Genomic DNA, 19,601 nt, shown 5'->3' with positions numbered 1-19,601 from the left:
TCACTATACAACAGTATCACATTTTAGATAAAGCCCAGCAGTTTATAATAACGCAGAAATAATGTTATATTTACATTTTTAATCAACAATCCTCATTCAATAAACTTCACTATTTTTGTTATGCTATGAACTATACATTACAAATAAAATTATGAAGTTTAAATTATGTTAAAATTTCTATAAGAATATAAATAATAATAAAGTCATTTAAAAATTATTGTACTAAATTAGATTGGTTTTAGTAGTTTTTATAATATTCAAATATCCTAGTGGTGTTACTTTCAATACGTTAGATGAGAATATTAGCGCGAAAACGACATATGTTTCTGAAAATTAATTCTGGAAATAATATATAAATTATCTTGAAGAAATCCGGAGATAAAACATTATGTATCAATTTATCTGATGCATGTTACGATTTACCTGATTACGTCAAATTTTTTCTAATTACTTTCTGGTTTTCTGCACTATGACGAGTTAAACCGTGCCTCATAAATGTATTATTTACATGCATAGATATGTTGCACACATCCTTAATAATCTACTGAGTTAAAGTTGTCCAATAAAGATATTAATTCTATTGGACACGTTAAATTTATAGCCGTTTGAATGCACAGCGATTACGAACGAACATAGTACAAATACATCTGTTTTGTTCTTCAATAATATTATACAGGATAAAGGTGTTCTAGTTAAGATTGCACCTATAAATTATACTTAGTGCGATATACTGTTTTTCGTTTCATGTAAGATTCTTTTTTTTGGATTATAGGTGTTTTAATTTCAGTTGATTTAAAAATTTGAAGTATTTAAGCCGACTTAGCAATAATTTTGTAGAGTAAATTATACCTTTATCTCAGAAGACATGTCACTATTGGTGAAGGTCTGGAAGTGAAAAAATTAAGTTCACTTAAATTAAGTTTATGCAATTCTTCGTCTGCTTTGTTGTGTTTCAACTCTTGGTAGGTGTACAAAAATTTATTCCATTCGTCGATTCTCGGATGTGCTAAATGCTATATTCAAAAAAGCGTGATTCCATTAATTGTTTATCCTTACATTATACATTTGAAATAATCAAAAAATGAATTAAAACAACATATTGATAAAACTAATAGAAAGTAATCAAATGCAGACTGATAAAACAATAACCTTACCTCAGCAACATCATATACCCAAATCTTTCCTGAATCATCACCAACGGTTACGTGTAAGCCACTCGGTGTCCACGAAACTCTGTTAAGAGCCGGGGAACCATCGATCACAACACTAGCTGTAGGCACTTCAGTATCTTGGTTGAGATTCCACAGATCTAATCGTCCTGAATCGTCCACAGCAGCAAACAGAGCTGGATGGGTTGGCGACCACGCAACGTCATAAACGTAATCGCCATTGTGTTCGAAAGAGTATAGACATTTGTTCTCTTTAAGGCTCCAAAGTTTGATTGTCCAGTCGATGGACGATGTTAAAAATAGATGCGAGAAATCAATCCCACCTTGTACACCATGTGCACAAATTCCAGTAATCGGACCTTGATGACCTTCGTAAGTCTCTAACACTCCAGCTTTCGCACCGTGACGACAAGCTGAACAAATATGAAAAATCACAATGATTTCTAAGATAACATATTACAATATAAGAGTCCGTAATGTGATGACAAAATTCATTTACCGGAGTAAACGTTTCCATCTTCACTACCTACAGCGAAGTTATTTACTTCGCCAGGAGGGAATGCTAAACAGGTAGCGGCAATCGGTTTCGCTTGTTTACTGTGAAGTTCTAATATCTCGTGCGGTTGTGACAGCATGTCTAAACTCCAAGAGCACAATTTACCATCAGTTGATATGCTTATCAAATTGTGCGCGTTTTGTACTCCAACAACGTTTAAACAGTACACAGGATGCTGGAAGCAGAATGTTTCAAATATTCGTAATGTTAAAATGATTTTACATAAAACATTATATATTATTTATCAAGCAACTTACAGTGTGTGCGCTTGCTGACAGTGGAGTACGTTGAATGGGAGTTCTCTTTTGCACTCTATTATCCCAGAGAACAATCTGTCCGGAGTAAGTACCCCCTATGATTAAATTAGGATGAAATCTTGCAAACGTGGTCGACATAACTGGAGACTGACAATGAAAAATAAACTCTGGAGTCGTTTTCTTGAATTTTGTGTTCCAAACTAAACACACTCCATCGGGATCATTTGGAGTGTCATCATTATTATTATAGGAGGCTGCAAGGAGTTCTGGAAACTGAGGTGACCAGTCCATCGAGGTCACACAACGATTACGAGACCATCGATCACAGAAAAACCATCGGTTCAACGATATACGTTGATGACTCTTTTCGTCCCTACAAAATCGAACAAGTTTCAAATTATTTTAATCCTTAGGAAGCCATTGCTAGATCCATACATTATTACTCTTTAGAAAACTCTGACATTTCGTTAGGAATAAAAGTAATAAAAATGTCCAATTAAATGACATTTATTTTTACTCACATTCCATCTTCGCCATCCATAGTACCAGTGTAATCGCTATAAATATTAACGGATTCTCCTAATGCTCTTTCCACAATTCTACCAGTACGATTAAGGAATCGTTGAAAGTCTTCAGAAAGTATAATCATCTGTTTTTGTTCTTCGCTTAGTTCTTGAACTACAAATTTCATATTTATGTAATATTTATAATATTTATGTGATTAGTATCCTTTGATCTCATGTAAAACTATCTTAATTATTTTTCCTACCCGACAATTGAATTTTAATATCACTTTTGTCTGTCATGAGCTATTAAAATATCATCCCATTTTCCATAACTCAAAAATGCGTCGTTTAACGGGTTAATCGGTTATGTAGTTCAAAAATAATCTAATTATTTAATATAACTACGTTAAAATTTATTTGAAATCGCTCATCAAGATTTCGTTAATATTAATTATATGTCACATATTATGAAAAAATAAGAGAAAAATTACCTTCTTTGGGCTTCTCTTTTTCTTTATCTTGCTCCACTTGTGTAACAGCTGGCTGTACTTCCTTAACCTGTGGCAAACCATGGGGAAGAATTCCAGGTGGAAGCTTGCTTTGGAAACCGTCCATATGCGGCAAACTGTTCTCTTCATCTTCGGCTTGGCCATCATCAAATGTCAAAACTGTGGTGAATAAGCTGGTTCCGTCACGAGTACCCTAATTTCTATATATCTATCTACCTCTGGCAAATGCCCTACTTTGAGAATTCGAATGCGCTACGGCCCCAAAAAAAAAAAAAAAAAAAAAGAAAAAAAAAAAAGAGACAGCTACACCGTCTCGTAAAACTACATAGTAGACTTCATTGGCACCTCCTACTAGATATTCTATATAATATAATAACTGTAAAATCCTATTGCATCAATGTATGCACGAAACAGAAAAGAATAAAGAGTGCAAAAAAGTAAAACGCGATACATTCATGTTTATGCAAATTGTGCAACTCTTCCTTTGATTATTACGGTCAACTTTGAGATATATTTAATTATCGTGTGGTTGGGTCGTCACAAAAAGAAAAAAAAAAAAAAAGGGAAAAAGAAAAAAGAATTTTTCGCAAGTAAATGAAACGTGGAAGCGTAAAATTCAAGGGATGCAACTCTCTTTCAGTAAGCTTTCATAAAAGCATATTAAATTAGATATAGAGAATAAAAATAATAATAACAATTGATTTAAAAATAAACAAACATATATAATACTGAAACAAAAAAAAAAAAAAGAAAAAGGACAACTAGGCTGAATCACATGCACTGACATTAGTTACGTATAAGAAGGTGGACTGCTTGTTGGTGGATTATGCAAATAAAAACTGAACTTTCGTCTGAGATACATGTATTGCAACTGACATGAAAATCATCCGAAACGATATCTCTCCACCCTTCGTTTTAGCGTAAACGCAAATGAAATGCAAGAATGAGTCGAATAAAGTGAAAGATTGATCGATGATTTTTTAAGTGAAGTATACGTTATAAGGTAGCACCAATTATGCTAAATATTTCCAACGAAGCTGTTTTCATTTTATGAATTGCACAGAATTGGAAAATAAAAATACAAAAATTGAGTGGAGGTATATTAACGCAACTTCCCAAGTCTCATGCAACAGCTAGAGAGTGTATAATTTATATAGAAAAAAAAAAAGAAAAAGAAAAAAAGGAGAGGAAGGATGAAAAAGAAAAAAAAAATAAACAAAAATTTTAATCTAGATCTATAGTCTGAAACAAATATTATCTAGCCGTGAAATGAAAATGATTATACGTGGTTTATTATGTTGTACCTCGATCATGCATAGTGAAAGAATAATGAATGATTACCGAAATAAAAAGGGGGAAAAAATGGTAAGTATGTGTGTATGGTACCTACGCATGCATGACGAATGAAGCAAAAATTTGTACAGTCATAAAACAAACCATAAAGGAACTACTTAACAATCTGATAGTTTATCAAGCAACTTCGAGTGTAAACTGATAGTACAAGTTCCCTTCTTTCAGTGCATATAAATACAATAACTGAATAGAAGAAAAAAAACTTGAACGAAAACGTTACTGGATAAATGCAATTTTGTGAAAATGAATATAATTCTTGTATTGGTGATATATAACTAGGTAGAGTGACCGTCTCTAGAGAGGATTACCTACCTGTAAATTCGTCCTCCCATTCTAAACCAGGATTTAGATTGTACTCGTCTTGAAGGAGGGAAAAGAAAATGTCAATCAATCACGTATTTTATTATGTTAGTTGTGTTTGTTTCGAATTTCATGTCTCTCATAGGAAATCATTGATGTACGCAACGAAATATGTATTCGTATATTTTTTGTCCATATAACAGAAACGACTAATTATATCCAGAAGTAGCGCGAAAAATATATGTGTATACTACGTGCAATACAATCGTCGAGTTATTTAGAACTTAATAGCATTTCGACCACGAGCGATTACAATTACGCATAAAGGTCCTATTCGTTAATGTTTTCTTCTTTGTCATGCAAGATACATCAACAATTATCTAGAAAGACTGAAACGACAATATTGGATCGGAGATGGTAATATTAATTATAAATATATTTATAAACATGCAAATAGTATTGTATATAGTATATCCTATAAATGTTATATTTATTAAAATTGTGCTCCAAAGGGATCGATAAAATATATTAGAGTATTTATGATCTTTTTATAAAGCATTTATGACTATACTGATTACAAAATATTCATAAAACCAAATAATATCACTAAAAGGACATTATTATATATTAATATATTTATCTTTTTTAATATTTTCTTTATGTTATTAATAATCACCGTAAATTCCATCGATAATATAAGCATAATTTACAAAATTACTAAATCCCTTCAGGCTTTTAAGTAAACTTCATTTAAAAATCATCATATTATATAACGTTTTTATTTGTTAAGGTTACGATGATAATTTAAGATCTAAGGGAATAAACATTTGTTTAATAAATAAAATTCATTTTAAAACGTAATATTAAAAAATTTGAAACATAAGTTTTTAGAGCAACAGAAAAAAAAAGGATGAAGACGAGGAAAAATTGATAAAATTGAAATATTTTAACATAATAGACTGACATCTCCGACTATGAATTTATATTAACAAGTCCACTTTTTTCTATCCATTTTAAAGATGTGAAACAAAATAGTTTTCTCTTAAAAGTAAAAGTTTGATCACAAAGTTTACATAATACAGAGACACATTTTATTGGAAGAACATATTAATAACGTTGCAGACATGTGTATTATTCTCACAAAATACATTTCTACGTAAATGAACTTTCGCTAATTCAATGAACTTTATTGCTATATCATTTTCACAAAAAAAGAAACCGTGCTGTTAAGAAGCAATATTTGCAGTTCGAACTTTTGCGACACTAAAAGCTCAAGCCACAGAACTCGTTGTTGTGTTCTTTTCTTCTATTTTAATAAAAAGACTTTACTTATACAATATTTACCGACTCCAACACCATAAACATCCGCTCCCATGTTAGTACACTGTAGTAACCCAAAAATTACGAAGGCTATAACCGTGAAATCGCGGCGAGAACTCTGGAAGGTGCGTTAAGTTGTGACAAGATTTGCCAATGGATATTCATAAAATATATCTGTTTCAGACAATCCCAGTTTCAAACAATATCGAATAATTCGATAAATTATTTTAATTTGAAAAATACATCTTTTATTATAGATCTTCAGTATCAAACCTGAATTACGTTATGAAACGATGCTTTATGTTATAATTACACGAAAAATATTTCGGTTAAGGAAAAGAAATATCATTAATCATTGTAATAGATTCATGCATAAAGCATAAACAAAATTTAATTTTTTTATCTTATATAGAATTTTTCGATACTATATGAATAATTAAGTACTCCAAAGGTAGTCTGTGAATTTAAGAAATATATTCATCTGATGCTAGAATAAAATAAAACATGTATTTTGAGTTCAACATTTCAAAAATATGTATATTATGAAGTAAGAATAAATATTTCTATTAAATATCTGATGTATTAAAAACATGAAAATATGTTTTACAATTTAACTTTCTTAACAATATTTTTTATATTCTGTACACTATGGTAAGGGTATAAATTAATGTCTAATTTTTAAAAAGCATATAGGATTACTTTTCGAATTGCAGAGCAAAAATTTATACAAACTGTGTTTATTATTTTTATTTTTATTTTTTTTTTATTAAATTGTCTACAGTGCATGCCTTTATATATTGTGTAAATGTCAAAACATTTCCGTTTGAGAATCGGGATGTCAGATAAATACTTAAAAAATAATAAATACATAAACTGAAGATAAATACACCAAAAAAAAAAAAAGATTAACATAAAAAGTAAAAGAGCCAAAAAGCCCAAAGCAAGATATAAGATAGCAAAGATATCTTAGATTTTGGGTGGAGAGTCATTTGATGTGTCTAAAATACTGATAAATTTTATTCATATTTAACTCACTTTACTAATAAACTTTTACTAAATATTTGAGCTAAAGAGAAAAAGAGACAGAAAGAGAGAGAAAGAGAGAGTGCATTCTCTAGCTTACTAGTATTTAAAGAAAGTTAACCCATGTAATGGTTTTCTTACCTTAAAAATTTATTTTAATGTAAAAGATTTAATTTTCATATGGAATTTAACTACTATATATCATCCTAATACTTTAAACTTGTATCTCATTTAAATATACTTTATATACTGTCAATCCTAAAGAGAATAAACGGAATATATCTAAACCTAAATCTGAACCTAAAACTTGTTGAAAACCAAGAGAAATCATAACTTACCGTAATAGTCGAATGCATGAGCTGAGAAGAGGAGGGAAAAAAATTGCACTTAGTTACAATCTTTTAAGAATGCACTACACTAATAGCACCTCTCTACACTCAGACCATAAGCATTTTAAGAAAAAAGGTTCATTAATAAAATATCTAAGAAAAATCAGATGAAAAAGAACACAATACGCAATACTGTTATGCCAAATGTTTATAATCAAAACTTTAAATAACATATTTTATTATTACTAAAGAAGTTACAAAGCATTCGTAAAGTTCTTTCTCATTAAGTGTATGTTACATTTGTACAGCTTAGTAAAACTAAGTGCCCTTATAAATTCAATTATTTCTTATAATAATTGGTTACAGGTTAAAAAGAATTGATTTATAGCAAGAAAAAAAACGAAAAAAAATTTGTCTCTTTTATATGCTGAATGTAGTTAGGTGGGTATAGATTTGTAAATTTTTATATTGTGCGGTGCTGCGATTCCTATATGTAAGAGGAAACATACATATTCAATTCTTCTTACATCATTGAAGTACATTTTAATTAATGTAATTTCAATCTCTGCCATAATTCAACACCTTTTAAATTTTACATTGACCATTCAATATAAAATAATAAGGAACTTGTTATCTAATGTGACTACCAATGGATGCTTATCTATAAGCAAAAGTCAATATCTCACTTACATCCCTTGTCACACTTATTTCCACCCCCCCAAGTGTCTCAGAAATATATTTAACCATGATTTAGAATGCGCTATGTTTTACACACTATAATAAACAAAAAACAAAGTTATCACACAAAAACATGTTTAAAGATTGTATTTCTTTTTAAGAATTAAACAAAATACTAAACAATTGGATTGCTAACATATGATAGTAGTTTCTACTAATTAGGACAATGATGATGTCTACAAATATTCATATGCATAAATTATTCAAGCATCAACTATAATTATTTATCTGTTTAATAAATTTAATGCTAGCACACATGAATCAAAAGTACATTGACTTTTTATTATAATAATCTTTAAATTTTCCCAACAAACAGGACGCCTGATGTTAGTGTATTGTATAACCTTAATAAACTGTTAGTGTATAATTCAATTAAATTATATAAAGCATATTAAAAGCTTATTTATGCAAACAAATATATGTTGTACATGGAAGAAATAAATAAAATGTATATACAACTGAATGATGTTACTTTAATAAAATTTAATATTTTCAAAAGTTGCTTCCTTATATTTTATATATACGTATACTTTAAAATATTTATATACTGAATTTAAAACTCATTCTTAAGAATAAAACATAGGAAATCATTTAAATTCTTTAAATTGTTAAAGGTACAATACATATGTTTATCTCCATATACAACATTCATAAATCAATTAGGATTGTAGAATCAATAAGGATTAAATTATAATTCAGTTCATTTTGAATAATATTCAATAATATGTAAAAATATAAATAGAAAAATCATTTTCTAATCTGATTCTACACTCCTTGGTAATAAATATAGAGAGCCATGTATCTACCTCTATTATATACTGTTGAACAACAATTATAGGAAAGGTAATAAAAAGAAGACAGAACATACATAAGTAGTTTGGTGCAGACCCACCTTTCCTGGGACGCCACCAGTCAGTCTCAAAGTAGCCTGCGGAGTAAGAGTGAGTTGGTGTTGTTGTTGAACAGGAGGAGTAGATGGTGTATGCAGAAGAAGATGCGGACAGTCCTTATGTCCAACACCAGTTGATTTGACCATTTGTATCGCAAGACAATGGAATACGCGTAAATTTAATAATGCCGCAAAATCAGTTAGGTAACAGGACACGCATGTAACACGTAATACATCCCAATTTAAACTGAATATTTTTTGAAGTCAACAATCACTATAAGCAAGATATATTACTATTAAAATAATAATTTTCTTAACAGGTAAATTTTTATTTTAAAAATAATATATTTAAAATATATTTAAAATCGATATCTGTATAGCTTAATTATAAATCTGTAGTAAATTGGTGGTATGAGAAATAAAATAATTTGCAAGACATCAAAATAAAAGATATTAAAAAGCATAAAAATATTTAAAAAATAAAGTTATAAAATAAATTAAGATTAAAAAATTACAACTAACTGAAATTGCGGTTAAATAAAACGGAAGTAAAAAATAATAAAAATAAAAGATGTTTATATCCACCACCAAGAAAAATAATATATGTTTCCACAACCCAATTTTGTGTTAGGTGTTATATATTTCTACTCATACTTTTCCTATATAATATGTAAGAATTTACAAATCAAAACATCACAAAATTTACCATGTAACTGTTAAAATACCCTTAGACAAAAAGTTTATTACAGCCATAATAAGATTTAGACAACAAAATAAAAACTATAATAATATTTTTCTAAACTTAAGATCGTGATACTTATGTATGTGTGTGTATGTATACACACGTATATATCATCACAAATCATAATATAATTATTATTTGTTTAATAACATTGAAATTATATTACATCTTTTTAAAGTGTTTAAATATTATTGGAATGTATATTTTATATTTAAGAATATAGTTATTTTTTCACGTATTTAAGGACATCGTAATTCAGTAGGTATGAAAGTAAACAGAAACACTTTAAATGATATTTTGTCTGTTTAAGAAGTGTTGAAAACTATTGGAAACTTAGTTCAAAGAAATACACACAACAAAAAAATAAATAAAACATTGATAGCACTAGAAATATATATCATGCTACTTTTAAATATAAACATATTTTTAGAATATGTAAGTTTCCTCATTAGTTAAAATTAATCATAAAACACAATATAAATGAATAATGTGATTCTCATTGTTATCACAATAAAATCAATGTCATAAATAAAATAAGTTACACTGATGTGACTGATTGTACATTACAATCAATGAATCATATTAATTAAAATATTATATAATACTGTTAAAATTTGGTAACTGTATTAGGTAACTTATTAATAATATTATTAATGGTATATATGTCTTAAAATATACATTCTTATATACACCACCCACTTTACCATATTCAACCATATGTAGGCATATGTGAAAGTGATAGCATTGTTTAAAACATTAAAAATGTGTCAATTTGTAATCCTTTGTATCCTTCTTTAAATAATTAAAAAAAATATAAACATTTAATATGTAACATCTAATAATAGTAATAATAATAATAATTTTTATAATCCAACTGAAATTTTAGTTTTGGGTATAAGTCTCTGAAAACTTTTTAAAACTGACTTTTAATAGTTAAAATAGCTGAACTCTCATGAAAAATAATAAAAAAAGAGGAACAAAATGAGGAATGTTTATACAAATATTTATTTTTAAAAATATCAATATTTGGAAAATCAATTATATCATGTGACCAATCTTGGTTTACCATTCTATAAACCACTATATCTATTTATATTCACTTATTATTATGATGCTAAAATAATTTCAATTCTGTTTGTTCTTTAATATTACTTGTGTGCTTTTCTTATTAAATTATTTTAAATCATTATGATAACAACTCATAGTAACAAGGAATTTTACAAAAAATGTACCAATTATAAACACATGTTGAATATGTGAATAAATACGATCATCCACATAGAAAGAAACAAAATAACTAAAAGTATTCTTTAATCAAATATTAGCTATATATAAAAGCATACGAGTCAATCCAATATTTAAAAAATTATCTGAAATAAATTGTCTCCAAAAGAAAGCTTTGTGAAATAATTTTACTTCATATCTTTTTTCACTTATTTTATGTTTCTGTTATAATTTTATTTGGATTTTGTATAATTATTTGAATATTTATTATGAGGAAATATAAAGTTTGAATACATTTCATCAAACTTGCACTGGCAATTATAGAATACAAAGGATTAACAACAGATGCAGTAATATACAATAGTAACATATATTTCATTATAATATTTATGAAATAATTTTCTTATATTAATATAATACTTTAATTTAATTAAATTAACATTAGTGTAACACAAATACTAAAATTTTTTAAATAATTGTATATATTTTTAAATTCACAATTAAGAGCAACACAAAGTGCAATAATTTAAAAATTGAATATTGTGACTCACCGTCGTGAGATGTGTGGGATGTCTGAATGGTTTGTGTTTGTTTAGTATAAACCACTGGTTCCTTTGGTGGAATATTGGTATGTGCCACAGAAACAATTGTTAGTTCACGATTCTTCTTCCTAGTACTGCTGCTATAAAAGAAAAATACAAATGGAACAATGTAAACATATCTTTATAGTACCAAATGAAAAGTTTTCTAATATGATGTAAACACCTTTGAGCAGAATTTATACTAGATGGTTGTAAACTAGCATCAGGAGTAGCATTAGCACTTTGTTCTGGAGTCAAAGAATTCATACTAGATAAACTGGATAATACATCTGTAAATAAAATAAATTGTATTAAAAAGATATTTGTAAAACTACAACAAAATAAAACCAAGATACAATTATTTACCTGACACTGGTGCTACGCCCAAAGAAGAAAGCATAGCATCTAATTCTTTTCGGTGGTCTTTATCTGTTCCCGCAGCACGAACTGTAGCCTCTTCAACCTTTAATTCAAAAATTTAAGAAATAAATAAATGTTGAAGAAGATTATAAATTTGAAATTTAAACAAAAAATTCTTACATCTTTCTGTTCTTTTTCTCTTCTACGCCTTTCTTTTTCCTCTCTAATTGCCTGAAGCTTGGCTTTCTTTCTTTCAAGTTCTGCTTTTCTGTCAGACATCATTTTGTTGTTCTGTTAATACCTAAATAATATTCGTAAACACTTTATTAATAGAAGAATTTGATAATCCATGGAGTCATTTTGAATACATTGCAGAAATTATAAAATCCTTGACAGATTTCGCGAAACATTAACGGAACTTCAACCGGATTTAGTACGATTATTGATTTCTCTTCTATGACGTCAATTTCGGATCAATTTTTGTTCTATAGATATATGTATAAAAATCATGAATTTTTACAATTACAGAAAAATAAATGATTTGATTAGTGGGAAGTATTGCATACAAATGAATAGCACAATAATTAATATTCACATTACGATTTCAGCATTGCATTTAATGAAGAATGCCCATCTGTCATGTAATAATATTCATACAATGAATTAATGTAAAACATTTAATTTTTGACGAAAGAACATATAAAACAGTCACCTTTTGTCGTGTAACGTATTTCACGGGTATGAATGATAAAAATTGTCGTAGTTTCGACTTCTACATCATCTATTCGACCCGCCCGACATGCAAACCTTTTACATCGCAACAACAGCACCACTGTATCAATACCTTGTACTAACGGAATACTTGACTGACTACTATACAATTTCTTGTATATCCATAAGCATGGTTTATAGATGCTCTCGTTAGATGGCAGTAATCTCCAATAAATCATGATGTATTATTATGTTTAATTAAAAAAATAGATATTAATGTTGAAATATAAATATCTGTTTAATAATTTTATAAAGAGTTAAAACTGGTAAAGTTTGTAGTAGTGATTATAAATTTCATAGCAATTTTATAAATATTTTTGAGAAAGTTATTTGAAGAAAAAGAATACATAATAATTTTAATATTGCCAAAATATGACGATAATTTTATTATATTATATAAATAGAGTACATATTTAAAATATTTGAATACTCTTTTTATGTTAGGAATATTTGATTTTATACCGTACAGTACTGTAGTGCCCTCTTGCGGCGGAAATAAAGTCAGTTTTTGAGACGTCGAATTCGAACTCGACGTATTTTAAAATTTGATCGCGTTATTTTAATTTACAATTATTGAATAATGATAAACGTGTATTAGAGTGATGTTAATTATTGTGTGCTATGTTGTAAGATTATCCAGAACTTGAATCCATAAGAAAGACGTCAAAAATAATTGTAAGTATTGAATTGCATTTTCGTCTCCACTCTGCAAAACTTTTGTTAGGCGCCATAACCATATTTCGAATTTGTCGACAATAATTATACGAAATCATATTGCCACTTCTTGCACTTCTTTTGTTATCTATAACAAGTTTCTATTTGAAAATATGCATCAAAGTAAGGAATTGGGAAAGATACACGTGAAAAATTGACCAGAATCTTATATGTAGAATATATTAAAATATATGCCATATTAATATCCATGTTCCTTATGAAATAGAGTTTTACATATAACATGGCGACATTGCAGTGACGTAGTAGTACAAATAGCATATAAACATATTATCCAAAATAAATGTTTGAAAGAAATGGAAGGGAACAATAAACGACACAATTACTTTTTTTACGATTTTTAATGGCTTAACATCTAATGTTACAATATATATTTTGTATTCATTATTTCAATATATTCAGTGCAGGCGGGAAATTCAAATACGAAGAAATCAAAATTTGTTATATAGGTAAATCGTTATCTAACAATTTATCGAATAAAAATATTGATTCAATTGAGATACTTTTGGATATATTTTAAGCACTTGAGTATTACGTAACTTATGTGTATATGTATATAATATATAATGTTTTATTCAAAAAGATTTAAAGTTTAATGTGTTATTTAATCAAACATGGTTAGTAAAATATTTTCTTAATAATATGGAGAATATATGTACATAATACATACATACACACGCGCGCTTGTGCGCGTGTATGTATATATATACATATATATACATAAGAAAATACAAAATTATTTAAGTATATATATATTTATTTATTTTTTTGTTTATTCTAATTTTTTCATCTTTATTATTATATATATAACGAATAAAATGCAAAATGCTATAAATACAAAATTCAGTGATGCATAATTTGATTATTAAACATAATCTTGGATCATAATCAAAAGTTTTTAATAACCATATGCCATTTCGTCAAAACATTATCGACTAAAATCTCGGTAAGAAAATTTGCAATGCACTTCACGTTACAAAGTAATTGGTATTTCGTTGAAATAGCGTTTTGGAGGTAAGCCGAAGAGAAAGGGTAAGGGAAGAGAGGTGATCGTTATTAGCCAGGCAGCATTGGGACACACGATCAAAGAAGTTTTCTAAATTCAGCCAGAAAATTAGCTTGACACTAATTTCACGTGGGAGCATAGGCAAGGCTAAGAAACCAGGAAAAAGATTGGCCAAAGGGGAGGCCATAGTTCGCGTGTTGCTTCATACCGACTTCGCGTGTCGAAGTCTGATTTGCTTTGTTGAATCAAGTGTATACCGACTGCTATATCGCGCACAAAAGCGAATGAGATAGTGCATTTTTCCTTCTTTTATATCCTGTTACCCACTCCGACTTCGTTATTTTCGTCAACAATTAGATTCCCGATAGAATCACTGATTGTCAGTCTCTTTGTCGAATTTTAAAATCGGCATTATTAAAGTTTCCGCATTAACTCGATCCCTCTTTACTTTTACGCAAAAGAAATTCACGAAGTTGTATTTTAAATACCTTCTGCTTGATAACATTTCGTCAGATAGTACTGATACAATACCGAGAAATTCAATATACTACCTTGTTGTGGCTTGTAATTTTTATTTCGTTTTATACTCAGTTGCAATTCAATATCACTTTTAATTAGGTGATATTCGATTACAGGAAACATAAATTTTAGTATTTAGTAGGTACATCTTTTTATTGACAAATTTATTATATTTAAAGTTTAATAGATAGAAAAATGAAAATGTATAATGTTGTTCTGAAGAAGTAGAAGATTTTAATCATGAGTTTGTCTTCTTCGAGTAACACTAGTAATTACTTTAATTTTTAAAGTATTGTCGATATGTCGACCAGATCGTTTATACATTCCTTTCTTGAATAATTATTAAATAAGTTACGTTACCTGTTAAATAAAACATAATATTAATTTAATATTTCAGTTTAACATATATCCCAATACTATTTTAATCATGTTGACTAAAGCTTTGTGTACGTAATTTAAGCGAATGTTATTTGTAGAGCGCAAATAAAGATTTATCGATGTACGTACACAAACCACAGGTTCAAATGAAATTTGAATTTTATAACCAGGTTATAAGTATTACATATATATATATACCATGATTAAAAGTCAAGCATACAAAAATAATTATTTGCTTCTTTGCTAGGATACTCAATTTTTTCCACTAAATATTGAATATTATGAAACTTCCAAAGAAAATTGTCACTGATAAAAATGATTTTTCTCCACATTTTTCTAATTGGGAACGTAATTTATCAAAATTTAAACGAATAAAAGAGTAAGAAATATATTGTATATTATATTATAAATTATAAATCAAATAGATTATATATGACATATTATATAATATTAATATATTATAATTACATATCATGTAGTATGAAATAATATATGTATATGTAATATATAATATAAAATATATATTATACATTATATATTTAAAGAATAACATATCTATATTATTCTTATCTTTTTTTACTTTTTAATATACATATTATAAAAATATATTAATATTATACAAATATATTCTAAAAATATTTTACAAAGAAATGTCTAGTAGCTTTTTTTGATAAATGCAATTTACGTCTTATTCAATCGTTTCTCTAGATTCTCGTATTCCATCTGTATTAGCCGAAACTCGGTGATTTGTCGAATTCGTAGTGTTATGAATACGCGTTGTTGGCTATATCCATTACGTGTCCCGCAGGAACCGAATATCCCGCTAATATTTCGCCGGTCGGACAGTAATGGTAGATAGCCAAATCTCGCTTTTCAGGAAAAGGAAACTAGAATTTACATGGATTTCCTTTCGACGTTACGTCGCAATTTCTGTTTATCGTGTCGGAAGCTATGTAGTCTCGTCTGTTCCCACGGACCTTGTATGTTTGCCAGATAAGTGGAAAGCCAGTGACGTAGGTCAAACTTTTGGTGGATTTACGGAATCTGAAATTCGTAGCAGCGTAAGCGGATCTCTGACCCCTCTGGTCAAACGAGTAAAGGTCAGCCTTGTCCGGTTTTCGGAGTAGGAAGAGGGAAAGTGTGGAATACTCTATAGATTAGCAAGAAGACAGGAGTTGATGGCCTCCAGAGAAAGTACAGATGAACGAAGGGATGAAAGAGGATGGAAGTAACCTCACATTTGCCACAGACTCAACTGATGAACCACCTAGTGGACTAACACTGGTCCTGAAAGCTAGAAAGCAAAGTTACAACAACGTACCGCGTTTCATCTCTCTTAGTTACTTCATTACCTGTCCCCGCTTGCACCGTAGCTTTCATACTTTTATGCTTTTAACCAGTGAGTTGCTCGCTTAGTTAACATCCCGTGGTCTAAACAACGATTTACGGTTCATCTCTAAAAATTTCATCAACGTGGCATTATCTGTACCTGCTTCTCGTGATCGTTTTAGGATTCTTTTCTTGTATTTCACACAGTACTAATGAATATCGTTCCCTTCTTTTTCGTCACTTATTTAATAACAATTTTGTATTTTATCGTGACGAAATTTTTGTTATTTCGTATTTCAATTCAGCAAGAGCTTTTACGTATTTCGTTCACGAAGGTGTATCAAGTAATATTAGCCTTTAACTAGCGATCTAATACCGGTATTGTATGAGTGAAATTATACTGAAACCGATGCAATACCGAAATTGACTATAATCAAAATATCAATACCGATATGGTATTAAAACCGAAATGATGTATTATCGAAAACTGAAATAAAAGCCAATATTATTTCGGGACTCTATCAAAGAAACCGACATATTTATTGGCATTTATACCTATAGGTTTCGTTTGAGCAGGAGTTCTTACTCTCAACTATTGATACCAAGTAATTGACATCTTTATTCCTCTATTCCAATCAACGAGACCTTAATTTTCTGCATATCCATTAGTTAGTTATCTTTCAATCTCCACTCTAATATGCCTCCGGAGAAACTATGTCTAGAACCTGGTTCTCGGTAATCATGACTTAACGATAGAAAATTAATTTTCCAGCCGAATGAAGGATGTTTTCTGAAATATCTTTAATCTTTACGAAATTATTTGCAATTATATTCATTTATCCCAGCGATTCCTTAGACGTTTAGCTGGAATTGCGGACAGAGTAAGTAGAGTTGAACGACATGAAAAGCGTTCAGAAAAGTTCATCGACGCTAATACACCAATCAAACGGAGATCGTATGCTCGACGCAGTTTACCTAAAGGTTCGGTAAAATCAATACTCCGTAAGCTTCCTCATACGAAAAACCCGTTAACGCGATATTATCGGCCCTTTGAATACTAATTTCCACGATATGCTGTGCGCCAGATAGGTAAGATTTTTTCACGGCGTTATCAGGCTGGCGTGATAATGCGATGTAGTTTTTGCGTGTATCAAAGATTAATGGAAGTTTATGGAGGAGAGCCACGAAGAATTTTTCATTAATAATGCATCAAATTGAAACAATCGAAGTGGACCGAGTGATGTGGTAAATGCGTACATCGTATTGCAAAAACCGTCGCTAAAATACCTGACACTGGATTATTCTCAATCTCTCTTAAGTTTAATAATAAACGTAAATGAATCACGATTTTTTTTCACCTGACACGTTATCTAGTTACATCACGCGTATTTGTGTTGAGATAATATCTTAATATTTCAGGTGCGAAATGCGCTTTATTTGCATCTTGGTGATATTACGCGAGATGGTAATTACGCTTGCTGGGGTAGATATTCTACGGAGGAAAAGCATATTTTATACGTTGTATTCCTGTGAACACGTTTTATAGTAAGTTTTTAATTTATACTCAAAAATCGAGTACGTTTTGCAATTTGTATTATATGCTCTTGTTTATTACACGTGAATTTCTTCTTATCGTCCTTTCTATGTATTTTGTGACTCGTGTACGTATATTGTTTACAAATATGTAAAATGAAATGTATATTCATGAAGAAAAGAAGTAAATTAACCGTAAGAGTTGTATGTAAATTTGGAGGAAGGAGTAAACCAAGGAAAGGATTAAATGACGAAGGTTTTTCTTAAAAATGTTAGGATTTGGAAATTGGATTTTCGACGGAATTTTATTTGCGGATATTTTTTAATATTTTTTAGACACAGCTCAGCTACTGATATGCAAAGGAAATATTTATTTTTGACTGTGAGAGAGACATTTCAGAGTGTACATTTGTAAAACGGTTCTAGAGAAGCATTGAATTTGCAAAATTCAGGGTCGTCATGTTTATCTGCTAGAATGAGAATCTCAACGCACCAACGTAGGATTAGTCGCTATCCTTACACGTTATACTGTGTAGTACTCTTGTAATGGACGTTACTCACTAGCATCTAGTGGAATTATCTTGTGAAAATATTTTAATCATTATTTTAACACCCAATAAGCTATTTTAATGATAGCGTGTTTCATAAGGCATTGTTTAACGAATGTAACATATGAAAATGAATATCTACAATTTCAATGTAGATCTACAATAAAAGATGAAAATGAATATCTACAAATAAAAAAATGTGATTTTTTCAAATTATGGAAAAATAATAAATTAGAGTGAAGTAAAAGTGGATGAAGGAATAATTATTTATAGTGTAGAATGTTATCGGTATAAATACACTGATTTGTATTGAAAAACAAGGGAATACCATATACTACGAAAATCTGCAATTATTTTTTAACCAACCTAATATTTATGAATTGTTTAGTAAATATCTTTGAAATAAAATATTATGTTTCTATGAAGGCAGCGTGAGAGTTTCCATATTGTGCAATACATTATTCACTTAATACATATCATGTTCATAACTCAGATAATTTACATACCTTTTTGAAATCCCGTAGCTACTTTCATATAATATCGTACAAATTATTATGAAAGCTTCCTCGATGCATTCGTTCCCGTTGTGATTATACAATGAACGGCAGTATAAAAGAAAGATTAAATTTTAACGTAAATGTAACATATCAAATTTAAAATATCAAATTTGCTGTAGTTGTATGTAGTTTGCAAAATACACGAATTATCGTTATTTCGTTTAAATTGTACATTGATTTATTACGTATCGTTTTACTTTTAGCTTGATTCCAATTTCAATTTAGATAATTGCGTCCTTTTAAAATCACCCTTAAAATCATTACATCCCTTTAAATTCACCACATTACGTGCCGTTGCGCTTTATCGGAATAGAATATGTACGTAATTCGGTATGAGAACAATAATGGCTTTGATATTAATAGTGTACTTTT

At 29.1% G+C, this 19,601-nt stretch overlaps 1 protein-coding gene across 19 annotated transcripts; it reads right to left on the bottom strand.

The window, feature by feature from the left end:
* Positions 1–274: 274 nt before the first annotated feature.
* On the bottom strand, positions 275–12,685 carry sw (cytoplasmic dynein 1 intermediate chain short wing). 19 transcript variants are annotated; one of them, XM_017901204.1, is made up of 14 exons: positions 12,569–12,685; positions 12,037–12,157; positions 11,863–11,959; positions 11,681–11,786; positions 11,467–11,597; positions 8,929–9,066; positions 7,332–7,352; positions 4,663–4,710; positions 2,980–3,156; positions 2,504–2,660; positions 1,983–2,355; positions 1,669–1,900; positions 1,155–1,582; positions 275–1,013 (listed from the first exon to the last, which is right to left on the bottom strand). In XM_017901204.1, exons 2-14 carry the CDS (start codon positions 12,136–12,138, stop codon positions 852–854), a joined length of 2,172 nt encoding a protein of 723 aa, XP_017756693.1. In that variant the 5' UTR covers positions 12,139–12,157; positions 12,569–12,685; the 3' UTR covers positions 275–851. The 19 variants fall into 19 exon arrangements, with proteins under 19 accessions (XP_017756693.1, XP_017756696.1, XP_017756700.1 ...); XM_017901207.1 differs by having other exon boundaries at positions 8,929–8,988; XM_017901211.1 differs by having other exon boundaries at positions 2,980–3,132; positions 8,929–8,988.
* Between the last annotated feature and the right edge of the window lie 6,916 nt (positions 12,686–19,601).

This window comes from Eufriesea mexicana, unplaced genomic scaffold (assembly GCF_001483705.2).
Source record: "Eufriesea mexicana isolate 0111107269 unplaced genomic scaffold, ASM148370v2 scaffold1553, whole genome shotgun sequence".
NCBI classification, from domain to species: Eukaryota; Metazoa; Arthropoda; class Insecta; order Hymenoptera; family Apidae; genus Eufriesea; species Eufriesea mexicana.
The sequence above is the reverse complement of the archived record's forward strand: the minus strand, read 5'-3'. Positions and strand labels throughout refer to the sequence as shown.